Raw genomic sequence first — 24381 nt, 5'->3', positions numbered from 1 at the left:
AGGGCTTCTCTGTATAAGCTGCTGCCATCTGGGAATTCTCTGGCGGTCCAGTGGTTAGGACTCTGTGCTTCCACTGCAGGGGGCATGGGTTCGATCCCTGGTTGGGGAACTAAGATCCCACAAGCCACACGGCTCGGCCAAAAAAAAAAAAAAAAAAGCTACTGCCACCTTTTTGAAGCCCACTCTAACCTCTCTCTAGGCTGTTTAGGGGACTTTGGTAATTCTTTATTGAATATTCAACCTATGAGACGCACACTGCCAGGCACTGGAGATGCAGAGATGAAGAACTCATACCCACCCACTGCAGCTACACAGAACTGTAGATGATATCAATACATTAAAGAGCATTGTATCTTCCTGCAGTTTCAGAAGTGCATGATCCAGACTTGGGGGGTGGAAGGGAAAGGGTATAAACCTATTGTTCAAGTACACTTTGCTAAAGTGTACGTTCATCCCTTGGTATCTGTGGGGATTGGTTCCAGGACACCTGCTCCCCACCAAAACCTGTGAATGCTCAAGTTCCTTATGTGAAATGGTGTAGTATTTGCATATGACCTACACATGTCCTCCCATGTAATTTAAATTATTTCTAGATTACTTATAATACCTAATACAATGTTTAATGCTATGTAAATAGTTGTAAATACAATGTAAATGCTATATAAATAGTTGCTGGGCATACAGCAAATTTGCTTTTTTGGAACTTTATGGAAATTTTTTTTTTTTTTTTTTGATCTTCAGTTGGTTGAATACACGGATTCAAAACCCTTGGATACGGAGGACCGACTGTACTTTTATTCTTCCATAAATGTACAGACTTAATTCTTTTAAAAAACGTTACTGTATTCCTATGTTTGTATATTTAATCAGGTCTCTGTCAGTGGGCAAGTAGTTTTATCTTCTGGTACAGACTGCTGCAGTGAACGTCCTTGCAGATGTATCTTTGCTTACAACTGCAAGTACTTCTGCAGTGTGAATTCCTAGAAGTGTTATTGTTGAGTCAAGCGCGTGTGCATGTTTTGCCAAGTCGCCCTCCAAATGGTTTAACCTGGTGCCCTTTAGAGAAGGGGGCGGGGGTGGAAAAAACATTGGGCCTCCGAGCAGCAGGTGGCGTTCTAAGCGCCTCTCCGCAGAAGCGGCAAGGCCGCTTCGACCGACTTCCGGTGGCGGCGTTGGCGCAGGCGCAGTACAGCTGACGCTGGAGGCCGAGCGAGTGGTGGGGCGCGATGCCGTATGCCAACCAGCCTACCGTGCGGATCACGGAGCTCACCGACGAGAATGTCAAGTTCATCATCGAGAATACGGACCTGGCGTAAGGCTGCTGAGGGAAGAGGCTGGCGGCTCTGGAGAGCCGCGGGCCCCAGCCTAGGTGGGGCGGGGGTCATCTTTCCAGAACTGGCCCCCGGGCCAGGGCTTTCGCTTTGGGAACCGTGGGTCGCGGGGCCGGCCTGTCGAGGCTGCGGTGCCCACACGCCGCTTGGTTTTCATTCCTCAGGGTGGCAAATTCTATCCGGAGGGTCTTCATCGCTGAGGTGCCCATAATAGGTAAGCGACCCCCGCCTCGTTGCCAGGGCCACCAGGTCTCCCCCGCAACCCTCCCCATACCTTGGCGCTCCTGCCTCCAGCCTTGGTGTGGGCCGGGGATGGGGGCGCTGAGAGAACAGTAATGCTGCAGACTTGATTAGACCCAGTGCCCTTGGCCCTGGGCCACTCTGGTCACCTCCCTGGCTCCCACGGGCTATTTAGTTCCACTCTTCCACGTGCGTTGGTGGAGAGCACGGGTTCAGGAGTCTGTGGACTTGGGTTTGAATACTGTTTTCACTTACTGTCTCTGTGAAATTTGGGCAAGTTATTAAACTGTGTGCTACAGTTTCCTCTCTAACGTTCGGACACTAATAGTAGTTATCAGGGTGATGTCACGTATTAAGGGGGTAACCTCTGTGCATTGTGTTCAGTGAGTGTCTGGTACTTGTAGATGTGAATCTGTTCCGTCAACTGTATTTAGGGAGCATGTAAGCACCAGGCAGTGGTGCTAGGCACTGGGAACGCAGAGCTGTAAAGTACAGGGTTCCTGCCCTCCGAAGGCTCACAGTGAAGTTGTAGGGGAAAGATGAATTCACAGACAACCCAAATGCAAGACAGACTTTTGGATCAATTAAGGAGAAGCATAGCTACAGTGCCCTTGGCGCCTAGAAGAGGGAGAATCTGTTTCTGCTTTTGTTCCAGCCACTCTGCACTAGGTGTTCTACACGTTTACAGATACACTACAAATATCTTCTGAGTGTCAGCTCAGAGAGTTTGGGTTAGGAAAAAGAAATGTAAGTCATAGTTGCTGCATCAAGCGTGCAAACTCCTAAGGAAATAAGCAGGCCAAATGATTGGTAAAGAAGAGAACATTATAGTTTTTCCACCATTACCACCCCCAGAGACTTTTTCAACTCAGAGCTTGGAGGGCTGGTCCTCCTTCTCTGCCTAATCACTCCATGTCCTGGGGCCTTAGTTCCATCATGAGTAAAATGAGGGACTTGTGCTTTACGATGCAGCCCTGACATTCTAAGTGCCACTTTTCCCACAAATAATATTGAGCACCTGGTGCATTCCAGGCCCCAGCTAGGAATACAGAAGTTAAGACATCTGAAGACCCTGCCCCAAGGAATTTTTGAAGCATGAGGTAGAGACAAGACACACAAATATAACACAAGGCAAAATATGACAGGTGTCTTAAGAGAAGTCTGGACAGAGTTCTGGGAGGGAGGAGCTTACAGGGACAGAGTGTTCGTCTCTGTATCATGGAGGGCAGGCAAGGCTTGGTTTATAGGAGGCTCAGACGATTTTCAGCTGCACAGCAGAGATTAAGGGCGTGCCGGTGGGAGGAAAGACGCAGAGGCAGAAAAGCTTGGCTCGTGGTCCTTATTTGGTTTGGGTTGAGGAAGCAATAGGAAGCATAGGACAAAGCAGGTTGGGGCTAGGTCATGTGTGGTCCTCTTCTGACCTCCGTACCTAGTGTCCATGCCCCTCATTGGGCAATTGGGCGCCAGTGCCATTTGATTAATGAATTTAATTGTTTATGTGCAGATGTTTATTTATGAATGAATGAATGTGTGTTTAAGTCAGGCGTGTGTGACAAGTACAGTTCTTACCGTCCTACTAGCTCATTGCTGGTAGGGATTGGGTTGTATACTTAGTATGCCTTGCTCATTAAAGGATTCTGTAAGCATTAGTTGGTTGAGTGATAATAAAGTATTAAATTGAGTAATCTGCGTAATCTGGTCACTGTATCATAAAATGAGATGTGGACCATAAGTCTGTGTTACTTCTGTGAGGTTTGTCTAACTTTCAGGTGCTCTTGGATTTGGTGTTGGCATGAATAGCAGATTTAAGTGCTTCCCACAGAAATACTCAGCTCAAAGAAACATGTTCCCACTCCCGTGGTATTCTCTAATAAGTCAGTGTTTTTTGGGTGGTACAGGGAACTCTCTGCATCAGATCCACCTGAGCAGGGAAGTAGGGTGTGGTGTGCGTGGTTCTTGTTAAAATGCAGCTTCCTGGTCCCCACTCCAGAGCTGTGGAATCAGAGTCTCTGGCAGCGTGGCCAGGCCTCTGCAATTTCATAAGCATTAGATGATTTTTAAATCTGGAGAACCATTGCTCTTAAGTCTTTAGATGAATGTGGTGGCTAAACTGCATGTCTCCTTTTCTGCTTCCTTCATTCTTTAGCAATTGACTGGGTTCAGATCGATGCCAATTCCTCAGTCCTTCACGACGAGTTCATTGCTCACAGGCTTGGTGAGTGCTGGGTTTGGAGAGTTAAAGGGAGGGGGCTGTGCTGGTGTCAGAGGAGGAAGCCTTCTCACTCCCAGGGGGACTTCTGGGTTCTCCTTTTGGCTGGGCCCCTTGGCCTTCTTTAACGTGCTTTTCTGTCTTCCAGGATTAATTCCCCTCACGAGTGACGACATTGTGGACAAGCTGCAGTACTCCCGGGTATGCTGTGTGCTTGGGTGGAAGGTCGGGAGTGGGGGGAGGCAGGGAACCTTAGTTCTTACAGGAATTTTTCCCGACATCTTGCTTTCAGCTTTTAGAAAGACAATGTGGAGATGTTGTCTAGAGCCCAAAGCAGGCATTGATTGGTCTTTGGTTCTGATGGGACCTCAGATTGATTAGTCTCAAGGGGCATCGGGGAGTCTCATTAGCCAGCCACATAAGAGGGGGCGTACTCCTGGATGCCCATTTATACGGAACGGGTGGAGCTCTTCCTCTTCAGCATCTGATCTGTTCAGACTCTGCATTGCAGAGCATCTCTTCCCAGGGACAGGGGCCTAGGAGGCTAAAGGGAGTCGACAGAAGGTTAGGGGGTGAGGACAAGGAGCAGAGGGAGTGAGAGCTGTCCCACAGAGCAGCACCTGAGTGACCAGGGTACTGGCGCCTGCAGGTTTATGCCTCACCCCGTGAGTTCTGCTAGTTAAACATGGCTCCCTTCCTCTAGGGCCAGGTTTGCACTTCCATGATACGTTAACAGACTTAGAACTAGGGAGAGTGTAGGACAGGATTAGGTTACCTGCATCCTTTCACCAGAGCTGCATTAGTTAACAGCTTGAGACTATTCCTTCTTGATGGCTTTAGGTGATCCTGAATCAGCCCATTTTCTTTTTTTTTTTTTTTTTAAGATTTATTGATTGATTGATTGATTGATTGATTGCTATGTTGGGTCTTCGTTTCTGTGCTAGGGCTTTCTCTAGTTGCGGCAAGCGGGGGCCACTCTTCATCGCAGTGCGCGGGCCTCTCACTATTGTGGCCTCTCTTGTTGCAGAGCACAGGCTCCAGACGCGCAGGCTCAGTAGTTGTGGCTCACGGGCCTAGTTGCTCCGCGGCATGTGGGATCTTCCCAGACCAGGCCTCGAACCCGTGTCCCCTGCATTAGCAGGCAGATTCTCAACCACTGCGCCACCAGGGAAGCCCAGCCCATTTTTTAATATTCCCAAGGGCACGTCATTTTTATGGTGGCTAATTTGATATATTTTGTAAATTTATATGTGTTTTTTAAAAGAACTATTCAAGCACACAGCAAAGTGTGGAGCTAATATAACAAATAGGCATGCTCCCACCAAACCGGTTATCACATTTTAACGTTTCACCATTTTGCTTCACGTCTCCAGAGTCTGTTTTTAAGAAATAAAACATCACATATATTGGTGAAGACAGTTGTACAACCAATTGAAGACCAGTTAGTCAATATCTTATATAAAGATATGCATCCCCCATGACCTAACAGTTCCTTCCATTAAATTTGTTTCTAGTATTGCATTTACTGAACAAAGATGGTATGGATTTTTTTGTTTGTTTTTTTTTTTTCTGAAAATCTTCAGAAAAGTGAAAAGTAGAATAAATACTCATTGTCTTTTCACCTGTAATTTCCAGTTGTTGATATTTTGCTATATTTGCTTTGTGTTTCATATAGATGTGATTTTTGCTGAACCATCTGAAAGAACGTTGCAGAAATCATGACATTTCTCCCCCTAGCTACATCAGCATGCATGTCCTAAAAATAAGGATATGTTCCTACATAGCCACACTTATCATGCCTAGGAAAATTAGCCCTGATTTGTACTATCTATCTACAGTCTAAATTCAGATTTTCCTAGTTATCCTCAAAATGTCCTTACCTTTTTTTTTTTTTTTGGCTGCACCACGCGGCTTGCGGGATCTTAGTTCCCTGACCAGGGATTGAACCCGCGCCCTTGGCAGTGAAGGCGAGGAGCCCTAAGCACTGGACCGCCAGGGAGTTCCCCTTAATTGTTTTCTGTCTGCGGCTCTGTCATCCGTGCGTTGCATTCAGTTGTTGCGCCTCTTTAGTCTCTTGATCTCTTGAACAGAGTCCTTTCTTTTTATTATTATTTTTTTTGAGGTTAAGTACCTTTTCATATTTTTGTCTTCCATTACATTTTGATTCTTTAATTTCATATTTGTGAGTGATTCAGTCTCAAGGGTCTAGGTTGCCTTCCCGTCTCACCTGTGTGTGATTGCAGACTATCCAGGTATGGCCCCTAGATCTTCCTCATTGTCTTGAAAACATCGAAAATAGGTTGGGTTTTCCTCACTAGCGTGAGGGGGAGAACAGTTTGCTTGATTACATTCTAGTAACTCTCTTCTTGCCTGAAGTTAAACGATAGCAGCTAATCTCTAATACGGGAGTTTTTCAAGAATCAGTGTAAAGAATGGCAAACTTGAGAATTATTGAAGCCAAGTGATGCTTACGTTGTGGCAGTCTCTTACACTCTTCTCTGCTTTTGTGAAAAAATTTCCGTATGAAATTTTTTAAGAAAAGGTCAGTAGTCTGGAACTTAAAATGTACTTTTTTCTATTGTTCCCTGGATTATTTTATTTTAAATGGTCATTGCATTCCCAGGCTAGTCCACTTAGCTCAGGGGATGCTGAACTATGCAGTGTGAAAGCCGCTTCCTTCTTACCGCCTTGGTTCTCTGAGGAAGGGCACCCGAGGGCAGGGTGAGACGTTAGTGCGTCTCCCGGCCGTGGCCTGGCAGCGAGGGGTGGGAAGGACATGTGGGTGCCAGCGTATAGGGGGTCTCTGAGCTGGGACGCACCTGCCCTTGAGCAGCCTGAGAATGGTGTGCAGATGGACACAGCCCAAGAGAGCCTGGAGGCTGTGATCCACCCTTTCCCAGATGAAGAACCTTAAGGAACAGGGTATTAGAAGCGGGGAGCCAAGCCAGGATTCGCCGTCTCTCCGCAGACTCACTCCTGCCTCTCTTCCTGCCTCAGGACTGTACGTGTGAAGAGTTCTGCCCCGAGTGCTCGGTGGAGTTCACCCTCGACGTGCGGTGCAACGAAGACCAGACGCGTCACGTCACGTCTCGAGACCTCATCTCCAACAGCCCCCGGGTCATTCCGGTCAGGAACACCCTCCCTACCCAGGACCTTTGCTCTTCTCCTGGCTCCAAGTGGGCCAGACTGGGGTGGATTCTTATAAGACACCGACTTTCCCTGTGTTACCCTCTGCCTTAACCTAAGCCTGATGCCTAGAAGTGCTAATAATTCTGGACTCTTGCCAGCGTGGGCAAAAGCATTGGTGCTGTGGGCCCTGCCCCCTAAGGACCCTTTTAAAGGCCACGGTACTGTTTTGACTGGGGAGGTTGTCACAAAGCCATGAGGTAGGGGTTAGAGGCCAGTAACCAGCACAGACTGGGTCCTAGTAGGCACTTCTACCACCGCCTTCTCAGGCATCCTTTCCTTGGCTCGGCAGGTTGCGGTCTGGAGGTGCCGGAAGGTGGGTGCCGGCAGAGGTGCGTGGGGAGATGAGCAGCGGCTAATAAGTGCCTCTGTTTGGGCTCCCTGCAGGTGACGTCCCGGAACCGAGATAATGACCCCAATGACTACGTGGAGCAGGATGGTAAGGGGCCCGAGAGGGGCAGAGACCAGACCCAGTCTCTCGTGCTGCCCGGTCTTCCAGTGGCACTGCAGGTCAGACCGTGGAGAACTGTGCCTCTGCTGGCCCTCGACTGACTCACATCTCCCCGCAGACATCCTCATCGTCAAGCTGAGAAAGGGCCAGGAGCTGAGACTTCGCGCCTACGCCAAAAAGGGCTTTGGCAAGGAACACGCCAAGTGGAACCCGACTGCAGGCGTGGCTTTTGAATACGATCCCGACAACGCCCTGAGGCACACGGTGTACCCCAAGCCGGAGGAGTGGTATGTTCCTGCTGGGAGTGAAGGCAGGCAGGGTGGGCGGGTGTGGAAATGGCTCCTGGTGACCGAGATGGGGCAGCCTCACTATGAGACACAGCTGCCCTCAAAGCGGCAGTAGCAGCCTGTGCTGGTCCGTGTTTGACCTCAGGCCAAAGAGTGAGTACTCGGAGCTGGACGAGGATGAGTCGCAGGCGCCCTACGACCCCAACGGCAAGCCGGAGAGGTGAGAGCCTGGTTTGGCACTTGAAGGTAACGTGTGTAAGGACGTACAGTTCTGATGCAGCCTGAGTTGGGGAGACCCTTTCCCGCCCATCCCGGTTCCCCTCAGCTGAGGAGGGGCCGGTAACTGCTGAACCCACGGTCTGTGCACATCCAGGCAGATTATCATCCCCCTTTTGGTTGCTGGGGGGGAAGGGGGACCCTCCAGTTAGCCAGACTGTTCCTAGTCTGATTTTTCAGCTCCCAAAGAAAGATCAACCTAGGATCAAACCTAGGGCCCAAAACTGACCAGAGCCTTCTAGTGACGAACATGAAAACGCTGGAGCAGGTGACACTGCTTACTTTCTCTTTTCCGTCAGTGTGGAATACATCCATACACAGGTGTTTTGAGATAGTTTTTTGAGGTAGCCGTGGCCTCCTCGAGGTCCTGCAAAGTGCCCTGGGACCACTGTTTCTAAGAGGTTGGATGGAGGTCATCCCTGGGGCAAGGTCGAGTTCATGGGGAGAAAGGAGTCAGGACCCAGGAGGGAGGCGGGCCCGTGGCCATAGCTCAGGCCGGCCTGCCTCATGGAGGCTCTCACCAGACTCTTGCCTCTCAGGTTTTACTACAACGTGGAGTCCTGTGGCTCTCTGCGCCCTGAAACCATTGTCCTGTCAGCCCTGTCCGGATTAAAGAAGAAGCTGAGTGATTTACAGACCCAGTTAAGCCACGAGATCCAGAGTGACGTCCTGACCATAAACTAGCTGCAGCTCACCTGTTTCAGCAGAACAGCAGTTGAATTTTAGGTCTCTCCTGAGACTCCAGATTTTGGCTCCTGGGGACTGGACAGCTGTTGCTCAAGCTTCCTGGCAAGCCTTCAGTACCAATTAGAAAGGTAGCAGCGGGGAAGGGTAGGTCCATCCCAGCCTTGCGCAGTCACAGATTACCAGGGCCAGCACTGCTGTTGGAGGCAGGACAGTCCCTTCCCAGATATTTAGCGTCCCCGGCCCTGCCTGCTGATGGGCAGTAGTGCTGCCCGGAACGTCCCTTCTGCCCTGTATCCCAGTGTGCCTCAGGGGGCCACGGCGTTCCCCTGTTGAGAACCAATGAGCTGAACTCTCATCTTCTGGGTATTTCAGTTCTTTACTTCAAATCCTTTCTGTTCACAAGTTGGAATGTTCACTGTTGTACCTTAGGCTTCTGTGTTAGCGCTGAATCTAGAACCCTCACTCAGGCCCCGTGAGCCCTTGCAGTCACTGCCCCGGCCAGCCTGGTTCTTCACTCAAATTCCCAAGTGTCCCTAATTTGAGAGTAGTCCCTTTGAGAGTAGTGTTAGGCCCAGGCTATCCCCCTCTTCCCGCCAGTAAACCTTGTATTTTGTTCTCTACCTATGAGTTTTGAACGTCACCAACAACGGCCAGGTTATTTAATTTGTGGGGGAGGGCAAGGGCCCTCATGGAGGTCTGGCCTTGGCCACTTAGCCCTATAGGTAGGAACAAACCCAAAGCAGTTAATTAGGCAGCCTGGCAGGAACAGCCTGGAGAAAACCAGAGATCTAGTACAAAAAGGAAGGGTTATTTATTAACAGTAGTTGTCTTTTAAAGTTTTTATTTTTGGCAATAAAGAGCAAAACGTACGTAATCGCCTTCATGCGTCATCGTGCCACTAACCAAGCCAGCCAGCTCTGCCTCCCCTCCGTGGCCTTTGGGCTCCCTTCTTCAGGCTAGCTTATTCCTCTAGGTGGTCATTCCCTGGGTCAGGGTCAGAGCTGAGCGGGCTGTGGCCACCTCCCGGGCTCCGGTGCTCTGTCGGAGGGGGCCTCTTGCTTTATCATCCTCCTGCCACGACTTGAATAATGGTTATTTACAAGAAGGTCTGTTCCCTCAAATCAGAACCCTAAAATATTAAAAACAAAACGACCCAACACACACGCAACCAAAGGTTTGATGTGAGTAAAAAGATAGCCCTTCTGCACGGTCGTCAGTAAATACCAGCACTAGAAAATCAGTTGCTTTAATTGCATTTCAGCAGGGAGCCTCAGCACCATGTGGAGGAGGAAGTGGGGAGGTCTCGGCTTCTGAGTACTTTGGCTGCCGGAGGGAGGCCAGACAGGCAGAGGGGCTCCCTCTGTGGGAGCACTGCCCACGCCGGTCACTGAGAGCAGGCAGCAGGGCGCTCCCCACTCCCCGCAATCCTCCTGCGCGGCCGGCCTGGCCCAGGGGCAGGAAAGCGCCCGGGACTGGCTGTCCTCCCCGGGCTGATGTAACCAGCACCCCCCACCCCCAGGGCGTCTCCTCAGCCTGCTAAGCAGGAAGGAGTCTGGGCAGAAACCATTTTCAAACCAGATTTTCACCTGAGGTGTCACCAGATGTCACCTCTGCTGAAAACTCCAAGTGCAAGGCTACCAAGTGGCACAGTGTAAGTTCGGATCCTTCCTGTGCCACTCTAGGCCCAGAGGGACTGAGAAGCCACCTGCTGTCTCCGCCCCTGGGCTGCTTGGGAAAAGCCAGCAGCCAGCGCAGCAGCCCGGAGTGTGGAGTGTCTCCCTCCTCTGGCCCTGGCAGCTCAGGTCCTGGCAGCAGGAGGGCTGGTACCATGGGGGACAGGGAAACCGCTGCCCTCACATTCAAAAACAGCCTTGACTGTGGCCTGGTCATGGGATTAAAAAATGTGTATGTGGTGGCAGGGAGGGTCAGAGGGGGAATCTTATTAATATAGAATACGTCATAAGCCATATATATTAAAATCATTAACAGTATATAGTCCCATGGTAGCTCCAGCCCCTCACACATGCTCAGGTGGCATGGCCAGCCCTTTGCCTTGGTCCAGTCTCACCCTCGGGGGCAAAGAAGGGACCGCTTGCTCCCTTTCCCCAGGCTCCTGGCCCACAGCCCCTCCATGCCATCCACGATACGCTGCAGGCAGCCCCAGTGGTCATCTGTGCGTGCCAGCTCTGCCGTCATTGGGAAGGGGCCTTGGCCTCACTGCTGTCCCCCTGGCTGGGCTTTGGCTTTAGCAGGATGAATCTGTTGAGGAGGTCCGTTTCTGAGCTGGCCTGGGCCGTCCCATACCCCTCACCTGTGGACACAGAGGCAGGCTGAGGCCTTGGGCCCGGGACAGAAGGCCCCTGCCCAACATGCCTTGTCCTCCACAGAGCCTCCTGGCCGGTAGGGGTGGGGCCCAGCAGTGACTCACCGGCATAGCTGGAGGCCTCAGTGATGTTCTGGGAACCTGTGATGTGGTGCCAGTAGGCACTGCGGGGCAGCATGGTAGTGGGCGTGCAGGGGTATGAGTAATGTTCCGTGCCCTTGTTCAGCAGCTGTGGGGCAGAGAAGGGTCAGTGGCTAAGCCCAGAGCAGCCAGCCCAAGACCCTGCCTGCCTCTACCAGACACACCAGCTGGAGACAGCTGCCACTCTCCCGGCCCCCGGCCCCCGGCCCGCCCGCCCGCCAGCCTGCCCCTGCACTGGGACACGCACTGCCTCACCCTCACGTTCTTCTCCATTTCCAGCAGGACCCTCTTGTGCTGCTCGGCGATGGCCAGGGTGGCACTGTGGACCCGCTGGTAAATCTGTTCCCCCTCCTGTGTCTGGAAGGTGTAGAGCCCTTCCCCAGCGTCACACATCCTGGGGACACAAGTAGCACCAAGAGCCAGGTGGTGGGTATGCCCCCATGTGTGTGCACATGCATGGTCAGGCTCTCGTCTGGGAACAGGCAGGGCTGTCATCTGAGGGTCTGACCACCCAGCTCAAATGTGCTGAACAGTTTCTATGTGCCAGGTGGGGGTCTAAATGCTTTACAAGGATTAATCCATTCCATTTTCCCCACCACCCCACTCTGGTCTGTGTGCTACTACAGTTTCCTCGTTATTATAATTTCTCTCAAGCCATTTTACAGATGAGGAAACTGAGGCATTCAGAAGGTAACAACGAAAGTTACACGGTGGATTATACAGAATTTGAGTCTAGGCAAGCTGCTCCAGGGTTCAAGCTATACCCAGTCCTTACCATAACCCAATCTATGAGGTTAGGTACTTTTATTATCCCCTATTTGACAGAGGAGGAAACTGAGACTCAGGTCCACAATCACAGAGCTAGTCAATGCCAGTGCCAGCATCTGATTAGAGCCTGAGCAGTTTGACTTGGTAAACAGCTTCACTTGACCTACCTGCTGTGAGTCTCAATTTCTTCATCTGTAAAATGGGTTCCCCTTCAGCATGCTATGCTGATAAATAACTTAAGCTTCCAGCACAGTGCCCGACACAAGTGAATGGCAGCTACCATCATGACCACGGTTGGACGGCAGGGAGGCGAGTGGGTCCTACCGGCCAGCCTCGAAGGTAAAGCGTGTGGCATCCCGGCCATAGCGGCGCAGTGAGCAGAGGGGCCACGAGACGAGCTTCACGCGGGGGTTGTGTATGTCCCAGAGGTAGATGTTCTCGTGGGTGATCTGCAGCTTGCACTCGCCATACACATCCAGGTTGGGGCAGGGCAGCAGGAAGACGTTGAAGCGATCTGGATGGGAGTGGACAAGTGGGCCTGGAGCTTTGTGGGGGACCGGGGGGGAGTCTCCCTCTCACCCCCACCCCGTGCCAGCGCCAGGCCTCACCTGTCTGCTCGCACTGCACTCCTGGGGCCAGGAGGTCCGGCTCTCCCAGACTGATGTCGTTGAGCCTCGACCCCAGGCACTCCACAGAGAGAGTCTTGTACCACTCCTCTGCCTCCAGCTCTGGAGAAGATAGTCCCTCATCGTGCTGCCAGCTCAGGGGCCCGCAGCAACCCACCCCATCTGCTTCAGCCGGAGTTATCCCACCCCGCCAGGCAGAGAGGGCAAGGCCAGTGGGTTCTGCGTGCCTGCCCCACCTCATCCTGGGGCTGCTCCCTCAAAGGTGCCCTCCACCCACACACATCATACCCAGGCAGGGCAAGCCTTTGCTCTGCCTCCTACCAACTGGACCTTGACCAGCCCACAGCCTGCAGCCGCATCCCCTCACCTGAGTCGCAGGTGAAGGTACGTGCTGAGTCGTCGGTGAATATGATGGCCACTGCCTGTCTCTTGGTCTCCTTGGGGAGCCGTGTGACACACTTGACATTGCTGATCTCCGTCACCTGGAACACCATCCACAAGATACTCGGCCAGGTTGAAGCACCTCCCTCTGCATCCCCCACGGCTTTGCCACCCCCCGGAGGGTCCTCTTGGCCCTCAGGACTCTGAACAAATCATCACTGCTTACAGGTTGGGAGAGCTAGGGCCCAGGCCCCCTAACCTTGGGGCAGCCTCGGAGGCACACTGACTTCTCATCTGGATACTTCTCCAGCCGCTGGGGCCCCTTGCTGGAGGATTTCCGGAACACCAGCCAGCACCTCCGGTAGATCTGTGGGACAAGATGGCAGGGGGATGAGACCCCGGACCACTCCCAAAGCAGCCGGTGACCCTGGAGTTACCCCTGCCTACCACAGCGGGCGGTGCCGCACAGCCTTCCAGGGAGCTCAGGCCCAAGAGACCTGGGGACAGCTGACACCAGCATGACACCCTGCCCGGGGGAAGAGGCCCCTCCCCGAATTGAAAAGTCAGTCATTTCTTGGCTGGCTCTGAAAGGCTGTTCCATAAAGGGTGCTCCTGAGTTACTGTTTACTATGAGCTCAGCTCTGGGTTTAACGTAAGTAGCCAACATTTATTGAGTGCTTCCTATTTGTACTTTTTGTTATTAGCACTCTTCACATTTAATCTCAGGGTCACTCTTGAGGTCGCTTCTATTATCATCTCCACTTTATAGACAGGGAATGAGGCACCCAAAAATTGAGTAACAGCTAATGAATGGCAGAGCGGGTATTTAAAACAGGCTGCCTAGAACCAGGGCTGTCCTGGGAGCCCGCTGCGCTAAGGTTCTGCCCAGGGCCCCAGGAGCACCCGCCACGACAGAGGCAGCGCCGCGGGGACAGGGATTAGGCCCTGGCCCGGTCCCAGCCTGCACAGCACCGTGGCCCTTGTTCTTAGAGCCGGGGGAGGGCTCTTGATGTGGGTAACACCCCCTCTTGTCTCTAGGACCTTTCACTAACCCTCTCTTTTCATTCTCTGACCAACCCTGGAGTGTAGGGAATCAGGGTTAGGTCCCTGTTCCAGCTGGGAAACCAGAGGCTCTCAGAGGTCAAGGAGCAGAGCCAAGAACCTGGGGTTACCCCAGAGCATGGTGCCTTCCCGGGCAAGGTTCCCTCCTTGTCCCGACCACTGCCCGTACCTAAATCCACCCAAATTCTCTATAGCTTCACGGACTCCATCCAAGAGGCAAGAGCCAGGGAGCAGGAAGCCAACCACTCTCCGGGGCTAAGGGGCAAACTGGCTTGTCAGACACCCCCCCCCCCAAAGGGGTGGCCCTAGCCACCTGCCTGGGCTGCTGACTCTTCCTCCCATGGCCCCCTCCCTCCCACCTTAGGCTCTCTTCCAGCCCAAAGTCTGGCTGGGATGTACCCACTCTTTCAGCAAGTACTCCAGAAGCCTGGCAGAGCCATTCCCCAGGAATCTCCAGTGCTCCTCTCACTGGCAAACAGTGGGGGGACTGAGGGGCCCAGAGCAGAGGAGGCGAAGGGGCCTCTGGGCCACAGGCTCAAGGCCCCTCCCCTTCTCTGCCCTGCTGCGTGGGTACCAGGTCCTCAGCAGGCAGGATCCCAGGGTGCAGTGGGCTCAGGCAGTCCCCATCCCAAGAAGCTACTCACAACCAGGCTATTTCTGGCCCCTGAGACTAGGAGACATGTCTGTCCCTGCCCCCATGACCCTGGCTCAGCCCCTGGTCTATCCACCTAAACCCCAGCAGGCCTCAGCTCTCAGCTGGGGAGCTCCTTTAGGGCAGAGACTGTATTTTATTCTCAGAATCCTCACATCCCAGTCGCCTCATTAACAGACCTCTGCTGAACAAGTGAATGATCATATGAAGGGACCGTGAATGAATGGATGGATGGATGAATGAATGCACGAATGCTGCCGACCCAGATATGCCCTGCCAGGATGGGCTCCATGCAGTCTGCAGAGGCAGGGGCAGAAGTCCTGGGGGCCTAAGCACTCCGGTTGCCTGGTTACAGGACACACACACACACACACACACACACACGCAGCACACACACACAGAGCCCCAGGGAGCCACTGCGCTCAAGAGCCCTCCTTCCCCACTTCTCATAGGTCTTTGATCAGCGCTTCAGAAACACTCTGCCAGAGCTCTGCCTTGGGAGGAAAGCCCTGGCAGGTAGGAGGATCTGCTCCTGATCTCTTCCAGCTCTTCCCCCCTCACCTCTGTGGGCTGAGGCAAGAATGGCTGCCCCGGGACAAGAGCAGCTGGGTGGCTGCAGCCCCTCACAGCAGGTCTGCAGGGGGAAGCCGGGTTCCCTGAGCGCAGGCGATTCCAGACTGGGCCTCGCCACGCCCCAGCCCCTAAACCCTCCCCCTGACTGTGCCCACCATGGGTTCCCAGGCCTCCCCTGGAACAGGCCTGGTTCTGAGCCCAAGCGGCCGCCCCAAGTGGCTTGCCTTCCTGGGAAGCTCTGCTCTGGACAGGGCCGCAGCCCAGCTGGCCCCTGGGGACCTGACAGGTCTGGGCCCTCAGGAACGAGTCGCCACACTAGAACCTGGGCCCCCACCCCCTTGCCTCCCCACCTCAGCCTTAGTTCTTCTCCTTGTTCTGTGCACCAAGTGGGCTCCATCCTTCTCTCAGGGCAAGAACAAGGTGGCCGATGGCCACCACGGCCCAGGTTGGGATACAGTCCAAATCCAGCTAAGACCCCAAACATGCCCACCAGCTAAGCGGCTGCCTCCTGCCCGGACAGAAGAGCCTCCCACAGGGGCCCCGCGGGGGAGGGCCACAGGAGGGGAAGGAGGAGCAAGAAGCACCCTGCTCCAAGGCCAGTCCAGCTCTGTCTGCTACGCAGGCAGGGAAGCTGAGTATCAGAGCCCCGCTCCTCCCCCACCCCACTCAGCTGAGCCAGGAAGCCTTGAGCGGTCAGATCCCCCCACCCCATCAAGGCCATGGGGGAGGGGGAAAGGAAGGGCAGGGGACCCAGGTAAAACACAAGACTTGGGCCACCTCAGTCACCAGGGTTTCCTTTCTACTGGGGAGACCCCTCACTGGAGGAGGGAGGAGGGTCCGGGAATAAAGGCCGCTCTCGGGACAATCTCACCAAGATGATTAAATTGGTCCCTGGGGCCCCTGCTCATGCCTTTTGGGGGGTTTCCAGCAGTACGGGGTGGGAGAGGGTGCACACCCAGCAAAGGTGTGTCTGAGGCCTCATCTCCACAGGCCCTCCAAGCCCCCAGCCACCTCCAACATCTGGGAGGAAAGCAGCCTGTCCCAGTGCCACGGGCCACCCGGCCAGGTTCTCTCTCATAAACCACGGAAACGCCAGCTTCTGCACCCCTCCCACCACTGCCCTCCCCCCAGCAACCAACCACTCTCCTTCTCAAATGCTTTTTTTTTAACTGGAAAAGCAACCACCAAAGATAAATAAATAAACGCCGCCGCCGCCGGTACACAGAAAGCAATGGGAAGCAGGGGAGATGAGGTACTTAAAAGCAAAGAGGCCAGGAGAGGGGAGGGAGGGAATGAGGAGGTGATGGCAAGGGGAAGTGAGAAGCCGGTCTCAGCTCGGACACAGCCCGGCATTTCCAGCCGCTGCCCTGGCGACAACTTCAACAATAGCAGGGGAGCCGCCTGCCCATCGGCTGCCACCGCTGGCCCAGCCGCTGGGATGCCAGCCAGCCAGCCCGGCTGGGGCAGGAGCTGCAGCAGGCAGAGCCGGGCCCAGGCACATGCTGGGCAGCCCGCTGGCCAGAAGCCTCGAGACCAGCAATGCACGATGCCGGGCCACAGGCGGGCAGCCGCGCACCCCGGACACGCCACCAGTCGCCAGACCAAGTTCCTTGGCAGGGCCCCTTGGAGGTGGCTCACCCCGAGCTTCCTGCTCTTCATCTTCACGTAGCCCTGCTTGACGATGTCGTTGAAATTGGTCGCCATGGTTTCTCCACCGTCTCTGAGGCTCTGGCCGGCCCAGGCGAGGGGAGGGATGCCCAGGTGGCCTCGGTTTCCTGGCTCCTCCGATCACCTGTTCGAGATACTCCGTCGGGGCTGCCGCGTGGGCTGCTCCTCACCTTGGCCGCCTCAGCATTGTTCTAGCAGCTCCTTCGCCCGGAGCCTGCTGGAAGTAAAAATGACAGGGAGATTACACAGTGACATCTTTCTCTTCCCCTGGCTGTCTCGCTCTTTCTTCCTTCCTCTTCCCACACTCCTCCCTCCCTTCCTCTCTCAGCCCGCCCTTCTTCCTTCCCTTCCCTCCCCACCCCAGGACGACAGAACCATTCAGGAAAACCGAGGTGGAGGCAGCTACGAGGAAAATGGTCCAGCCCAGTCCCCTCCCTCACGGCTGGGGCTGGCGGTTAACCCCTTCCTGGGAGGACTGGCTCTGGCTCCTGCTGTGGAGGTGCGGGCAGAGGAAAGGAGGTGGCCCCGGAGCTGCTGTCGGGCCCTATCGCATGCTACAACTTCGGGGTAAACTTAGAGCAAGCCCCCCTCCTGTGCACAGGAGCCTCCACGTGGGAAAGCCTTCCCAGAGATGGGGCTCTTGGGAGATGGCACAGATTCTGGGACCCATGCTCCCCGAGGTTAGACAACTTGCCTGGTCAGTCTCAGCAGACCCCCCAGTCCCTCTGCCCCACCCCATTCTATACCTGGTTCTCCTCAGCTCCAGGCAAGAGGCTGAGACTCGTCACCTCAAGCCCGCTCAGGCCCTGCTCTCTGCCCCTGGAACTCTTCAGCAGCTCGTCTGGGTGCTGCTTCCTGGGTGGGAGGGCAGAGTCCAGTGGGGCGGGCTCTCAGATAAGCCTGAGGAATGTGCTGGGCAGGCTGGAGGTGGCCACTGTGGAAGCAGTCACCTCGCCCTGGCGCTGGGAAGGTCGGGCTGGTCTGTGAGGGCACTGGGTCTGGCCAGGACTTGCGGTGCCCCACGTCCTAAGCACAGGCAGGAGTTAATTACATGGAGAACTAGCAATCACCTGGGCTTGGGGCAGAGGACAAAGCTGGACCACATTGAGGGGCACCAAGGGGCAGTCAATATGCATCGGGAAAAGGGATGCCGTCAGGGGCTCTCAGAATCAGGCAGATTACCAGATAACGAAGACTCAGACTTAGGGGGGAGGTGTCTCAGTGATGACCCAGTCCAACATCCATTCTAGATCATTTTACAGTTGGGGAAAAGAAAGCTGCCCAGAGAGGATAAGCAGCATGGCCAAGGTCACACAGCAAGCCCAGGGTTCAGCCAGGGACAAATAAGTTCCGGAGTGGGTGATGGAGGCAGGCCTGGGGATGGAATGCCCTGCCACATGGCTCTGGCTGCCTGCCACCACCTAAGCCTTCTCTGCCATCCAGGCTCAGAGGCAGGGCTGTGCCAGCAACATGGCTCCCCGTCTCCAGGATCGCTGGGTGGGAACGGAGCAGCATTTCTGGGGTCAGCTGGGCATCTGTGCTGCCAGGACAGGGCCCTGGGGCAAGCATCCTGCTGGAGCTGCCAGCAGCTTGGCATTAATTAATCTTCTGGAGGCCTGTCGAGTCCCTAACAAGGAATAGATGTGACTACCCCAGTGAGCACACGAAAACAGGCAGAGGGACAGAGACGGTAGTGCTCCCTATGCCCCTTGTACCCCAAGAGCCTCTTCAGCACCCCTGCCCATCCACTCGCCCTCTCCCAGCTCCCTGGGGGCCAAGACCCTTCCACACCCAAGTGGTCTGCTTTCCTCCTATAAGGTCTAGCGTGGGGTACCCTCCCTGGCACTGACCCCCAACATCCTTGCCATACCTGGGTGCTGGCACTCAGAGAAGAGTAAGTTTTCCCAGCTCTGTCTCCACCGCCTGGGGCTGCCTTGTCCCCACAGCGAGGACCAGCTCCGTAAAAGCCCCCTCCAAGATGCCAGCTGGCTGGCTACTGGCTGAGGGTCCACAGCATGGAAGGCCCCTTTCAGAACACACCTGCAGCAAACACGGGGCCCCTGGGTTCATACAAGGCAGCCGGAGATGTGGCCCAGCCAGGAACATGAATCGAACTGGCAGGTGGTCCTGCATAAGCCGCTTAACTCCTCAGCGCCTCAATTTCCCCATCAGTTAAAAAAAAAATGAGGATAAATCCACCTATTTTAAATGAGGAAATGAATCTATGAGGCACCTGCCTGCCCACGTTGGACCCAGAGCTTCTGCCTTGAAAACCCCAAGGGCTGTTTTTATTGCAAGAGCTGCTGCCCAGCTGAGGGCTGTGAAAGCACCCTAACCCAGCCTTCCACCTGCCCAGTGCAGGCCTGCTCCTTCCTGGCTCCACCAGTTACCTTCTCAGCGGCACCCCTTGAGTGACTGCAGTCACCAAGCTCTCAGGAGCACCTCTGCCATGTCTGTCCACCGTCCCACACCCCATGCCCTAGAAATAAACCCACAGAGACAAACAAGTGGGAAGAGCAACCTTCCAGGGGAAGCCTGGGTGTCAAAGGGCCTGGCAGCTCACACTGGCCTGGAGTCACAGGTGGTGCTGACCTTACTCAGTCCCTAATGAATATGCAAGAGCAAGACCCACGCTGGGGCCCAAAGTGGTAGAGCAAAGGGGAGTTGGGGAGGAGGGAGAGAGGGGGAAGGGCCAATAGGTAGACTCACAAATTTGATGGGCAATGGGGACAAGGTGAGAGGGGGCACCCAGAGCCAACCCATGCCCCAAAGGGACTGCACTGTGTTAAGCAACAGAAGTGGCCCCCAGGCTGAGCCTGTGCGGACCCCATGAGGCATCAAGGGACGGAGAGCAGCTGAGCTCAGCAGGCCAGGAACTGGGAAGGCAGCCCCCGCCCCGCCGCACCTGGGGCCACTTTCCCCATCACTCCTGAACAATCACCAGCTCTGCCTCTCACGAGCCTAGAGCAGGGGAAAAGGCCCCGCTAGCTGGAGAGGGCCTGCGGTCTCAGGTGTGCAAGGTCAGCTCTGAGCACCCAGAGGGGCTACGCAGGGCGCCCAGCAGCCTCCTCAGCACTGCGGTAGGGAGCAGGGACCCCCGTTCCTCCTCCCAACCTGGCATCGAAGCAGCTGCTCAACCAGAGACCGTCCCTGCCCTGGACCAGGCCACCACTGGCTCCTCCACAAAGAGGAGGAGCCCCCCTCTCCCAGGAAGGGCAGGTGTCCTGTGCGGAGGGGGCAGGGGACTCCCTGGTGCCCAGCAGAGGGGTGGGGAGCGGCCCGCTGCTCACCTGCCCCATGAGGCAGCCGTCTGAGCACCCCTCCCTGCACCTCGATTCTGCCTGGGGGCTTTGGCTCCAGAACAAACGCTACCCGCTGCTGTTGGCAACCAGTGACTGAGCGGGAGCGGCTGCCTGCCTGGCTGGGCCTCCCCACCCCATGACAGATCGGATCTTATCAGGGCTTCAGGGACAGCCCTATCTGGACACTTGGACACCGTCTCACTGACGCTCGCTGTCTCCACCCCCGGCAAAGATCCCACTGGCGGGGATTCTCTCCGGCACGAGGGACATTTCCCATCACCTGCCTGGTCCTCTCTACCCCTGTGTGATTATTATCAGGGGCCAGGAGGAGGTCATCCCCTCCCCAGACGGCCCCACCCCTGACCTCCACCCATGCAAATCCCCACAAGCAACCACCACCTGAAACACTGCAGGTCCCAAGATGGGTGGCAAAGACAGATCAAAAACCAGCGGGGGGTGGGGGTTGGGGGGGGTGGTTCCCTGGTGGCACAGTGGTTAAGAATCCGCCTGCCAATGCTGGGGACACAGGTTCAGGCCCTGGTCCGGGAAGATCCCACACGCTGTGAAGCAAATAAGCCCATGAGCCACAATTACTGAGCCTGTGCTCTAGAGCCTACGAGCCACAACTACTGAAGCCCGCGCACCTAGAGCCCGAGCTCCACAATAAGAGAAGCCACCGCAATGAGAAGCCCGCGCACCGCAACAGGAGTAGCCCCCGCTCACCGCAACTAGAGAAAGCCGCACACAGCAACGAAGACCCAACGCACCCAAAAATAAATAATAAATTAATTAATTATTTAAAAAAAAAAAAAACAACTGGGCAGAGAAGACTGGCGGGAGGAGAGGACATCTGAACAGCCCTCCAGTTAGGAAAGTGGTGCTATGTCTCCACACTACTGCCACTCCGCTCTCTCCAGGTTGCCTGCCCACCCGTCCAGCCTCATCTCCCCCAGGGTTGGCCTTCTTTCTGTTCTTCAACATGCCTAACTCCTACCCACGCAGGATCACTGCACTTGCTGTTCCCTGCCTAAAACTCTATTCCCTCAGATGGTCCAAGGTTCATTCTACTGCATCATTCAGGTCTCAGCTCAAAGACCGTCACTTCAGAGAGGTCTTCCCAGACCACGCTGGCCAAAGGAGCTCCCCAGTCAGCCTCTATTGCAACACCCAGTTTCACTGTCCCCACATATCACCATAGGGTTTGCCTCTTCATCCGCTGATTTGCTACTCGGCCACTCCCTGTCTCCTACAGCGCCCTAGAATGTCAGCTTCCTGATGGCTAGGCCGTGTCTGTCTAGTTAATGGCTCCATCCCAGCACCTAGAATGGTGCCTAGTGTGGCGTAGGTGCTCGGTATTTGGGGACTGAAAACATAATTATCTCCAGGACTTGTTCTCCTCATCCTTTCTCCCACCACCATCAATATCCACCTGGTCAGACCCAGCTCAGCTTCCAGAGCTGTGTGAGCAGCAGTGGGTTCCCATCTCCCTGGGCCCCAGACCCACAGTTTGGTTCAAAGCTGATCCGGGGGATGCGAGACAGCACTGCTGACACTGTGTCCAGGCCTGGCCAGGTGGCCCCACCTTGGCCCCAGTTGTTGGATGAGGTCATGCCCAGCTCTGCTGCCCTGCCTGAGAGGGAAGAGCTAGAAGTAGCCAGTGCCCAGGCTCAGAGGGGCAGGTAACTGGGCGGGAGGGGGCACAGCTCCTGAGACCCATCCCAGATGGGGGACAGGAATGGCCTGCACTGGAGCCACATCCCCTGAAAGGGGCAAGAAAGGAATCTGCACTAAATAAATAAGCCCAGCCTCGGACTGCTGCTGTGAATCCTGCCAGGCCTTGTCACCGCCCTTGACTCTCAGCCCCCTACCCCCGAAACCCTCCATCCAAGTTGCCTGGCAACTGCCACGCACCCATGGCTGGGGACAGGGAGACTGCACAGAGGCCCTGCTCTGCCCACATCACCCAGGTGCCCAGCCTCCGCTCATGCCCCTCTGCAGTGACAGAAAGCATTTAACTGGAAGCAGGGCTTTGGGTGTCCTGGGAGAGAAAGTGGACAGGACCCCAGGACCAGGGAAGAAGAATCAAGGAAAGGAGGCAGCTGGCTCCTCCTTTAAGTTGTAGGGTAGGAACCATTTGCAGGTAGGGTGGGCAGTAGCGGGGCAGATGGAGTAAGTGTTGGAATTTGGGGGTGGGGGCTGAGAGAGCAGGAGGCCACGGGAGCAGGAAGGGTGGGAGGAGGATGGGGGCTGTGATGCGCAGGGTTATGCCCCTTCGGGATGGCAGGCCCAGGGCCAGGGAGTACAGGGGCCTGGGCTCCTCCGATGAGTGAGTGTGGGGTAGGCGTGAGGTCAGGCCCCGACCTGGGCTCCCCTGGAGAGGAGAGCTGGGCGTAGGTGGAGCTTAGGGGGTAGTTTCAGGGGCCGGGGCTGGCTTTTGGAGGTGGACCCCTGAGGCCCCCCACAGGGTAGGAAGGTCCCACGGGCTTGGAGAGTTCTCAGGCTGGAGTCGCCGAGGGTCTCGAGGGTTCCGGCGCGGCCTAAGGCCCCCTCCCCGCCTCGCGCCCCCCTAGTTACCTGGGCGCCGCGGCCCCTGCTGGGGGCGCTGGCTCGGCGGGCGGCGGGCCAGGCTCATGCCCGCGTCACGGCGCGGCCGGCGGGGGCGGCGGGGTGGCGGTGGCGGCAGCGCCCGGCGCCGGGTGGGGACTGCTAGGGAGGTGCAGCCGCCCAGCTCGGTTCGGGCTGGGACTCGGCGGCGCTGCACAGCAGCCCGGCTCCAGCCACTCCGCCCCGCCCCGCCCCTCCGGCGCGGCAACACCCCCCGGCGGCCCGCCCCCGCCGTATTCCTCCGAGCCGAGGGACACGCGCTTCCGCCCCGGCTTCCTTTCCCTCCCCGTGCCCCAACCAACCACCGTCGCCATCCCCAGCTCGCCTCCGCGGCCCCTTCAGGTAGCCCTCGGTACCCCGGCTCAGCCTCACCGCCCCTCCCTGGGCCCCAGATTCCAATCTCACATCGCCTCTCAGCCCCTGAAAGCTGAACACCACATCAGCTCCCAGCCCCCAGATCTCAGCCCCCACCCCGACAACTTCTACAGGAATCATACACACATCCACTGCTCCCCTATCCCCTACAGGACTTCCGGGGCCGTCCACAGCCTAGCCAGGACCCCCAGTGACCTCCTTATCGCCCCACCCACCCCCGCAGAATCCAGTAGCTTCGTACGCGCCTCTCTCCTAGACTGTCAGCTCCCCTAGCAGTCTGCCAGCCTCTCCTTCCTCCCCTGCCCTCCTCACCGCCCTCAAAACACCCAGTACTCCCATCCTACGTACCCCCGAGACTTTGCCCTCAAGTGCCAGCCCCGTTGCCCTCCATCACCTCCCAGCACACACACTCTCCTCACTACCCCTCAGTCCTGCACAGGTGTCCTGTCACGGCCCTGCTGGAATCACAAACCACAGGCCTCCCCAGCTGTGCCAGGCAGGGATGAGGACTTTGCCTAGGGCCTCCCCACAGGAGGGACTGTGTCACCCTACAGGTTTTCTTGTCTGCACCCTTCTACACCAGTGGTTTGCAAAGTGACGGGTCAGCATCAGCATCACTTTGAAACTTGTTAGAAATGCAAATTCCCTGCCCCAGCCCAGACCTGCAAAATCAGAATCTCTAGTAGTGCCCAGAAATCTGCGTTTTAACAAGCCCCTAGGTGATTCTAATGCACACTAACCACTGCTTTACACCAAATATACAAAACTAAACAAAAGGCCACACCTAAACAACTGAAATCCTAAAAAATGAAAATGCCTCCCAGTCCAACCCTTGTCCAGGTTTCCTCAAAGGAAATCCCACTCTAGAGAAGCTTCCTCCAAGCTATCCAGGGCCCAAGGACCACAGCACTCACCCATGGAGTCCATGCCCCTGCCTCATAGACACTGGGCCTCAGCCTGGCCTAGTCTTGCCCACGGAACTTCTTAGGGGGCTGTTTCTCTTCCCCTGAATATTTCCCAGGGAGGTCACTGTCATGCCGGTGGCCACCAAGGGAGCCCCAGGGACTCCCAGCAGCCTCTGCCCTGGGCCTGAGCTAACCAGTCTTACGCGGCCAGGGGAGGAGGTGGCCGCGCTCGTCCCAAGCTGGCCTGGGTCTTGACCTCCTGACCTCCCCCATACATCTTCCAAATTTGAGCCCACCTGCTTTGCTTCAAACCACAGCTCATAAAGCCCCCAGC

General features: G+C 55.6%; 2 protein-coding genes across 9 annotated transcripts; one reads left to right on the top strand and one right to left on the bottom strand.

Moving 5' to 3' along the window:
* The first annotated feature begins 1098 nt into the window (after window positions 1-1098).
* Window positions 1099-9541, top strand: POLR2C (RNA polymerase II subunit C). 2 transcript variants are annotated; one of them, XM_061174364.1, is made up of 9 exons: window positions 1099-1312; window positions 1496-1545; window positions 3718-3786; window positions 3929-3981; window positions 6778-6906; window positions 7354-7405; window positions 7536-7704; window positions 7850-7950; window positions 8520-8600. In XM_061174364.1, exons 1-8 carry the CDS (start codon window positions 1227-1229, stop codon window positions 7926-7928), a joined length of 687 nt encoding a protein of 228 aa, XP_061030347.1. In that variant the 5' UTR covers window positions 1099-1226; the 3' UTR covers window positions 7929-7950; window positions 8520-8600. The 2 variants fall into 2 exon arrangements, with proteins under 2 accessions (XP_061030347.1, XP_061030346.1); XM_061174363.1 differs by having other exon boundaries at window positions 1101-1312; window positions 7850-7924; window positions 8520-9541.
* Window positions 9492-22912, bottom strand: DOK4 (docking protein 4). 7 transcript variants are annotated; one of them, XM_061174362.1, is made up of 11 exons: window positions 22738-22907; window positions 18732-18901; window positions 17608-17716; window positions 16832-17078; window positions 13166-13273; window positions 12893-13007; window positions 12508-12627; window positions 12224-12413; window positions 11387-11525; window positions 11096-11219; window positions 9492-10978 (listed from the first exon to the last, which is right to left on the bottom strand). In XM_061174362.1, the coding sequence occupies exons 4-11, from the start codon at window positions 16895-16897 to the stop codon at window positions 10860-10862; spliced, it is 981 nt and encodes a 326-aa protein (XP_061030345.1). In that variant the 5' UTR covers window positions 16898-17078; window positions 17608-17716; window positions 18732-18901; window positions 22738-22907; the 3' UTR covers window positions 9492-10859. The 7 variants fall into 7 exon arrangements, with proteins under 7 accessions (XP_061030345.1, XP_061030340.1, XP_061030339.1 ...); XM_061174357.1 differs by having other exon boundaries at window positions 9492-11219; window positions 17608-17887; window positions 22738-22912; XM_061174356.1 differs by having other exon boundaries at window positions 9492-11219; window positions 22738-22912.
* Window positions 22913-24381: the final 1469 nt, after the last annotated feature.

This window comes from Eubalaena glacialis, chromosome 18, assembly GCF_028564815.1.
Source record: "Eubalaena glacialis isolate mEubGla1 chromosome 18, mEubGla1.1.hap2.+ XY, whole genome shotgun sequence".
Classification (NCBI taxonomy): domain Eukaryota; kingdom Metazoa; phylum Chordata; class Mammalia; order Artiodactyla; family Balaenidae; genus Eubalaena; species Eubalaena glacialis.
Note: the sequence above shows the minus strand (reverse complement) of the source record. Positions and strands in the feature narration are given on the sequence as shown.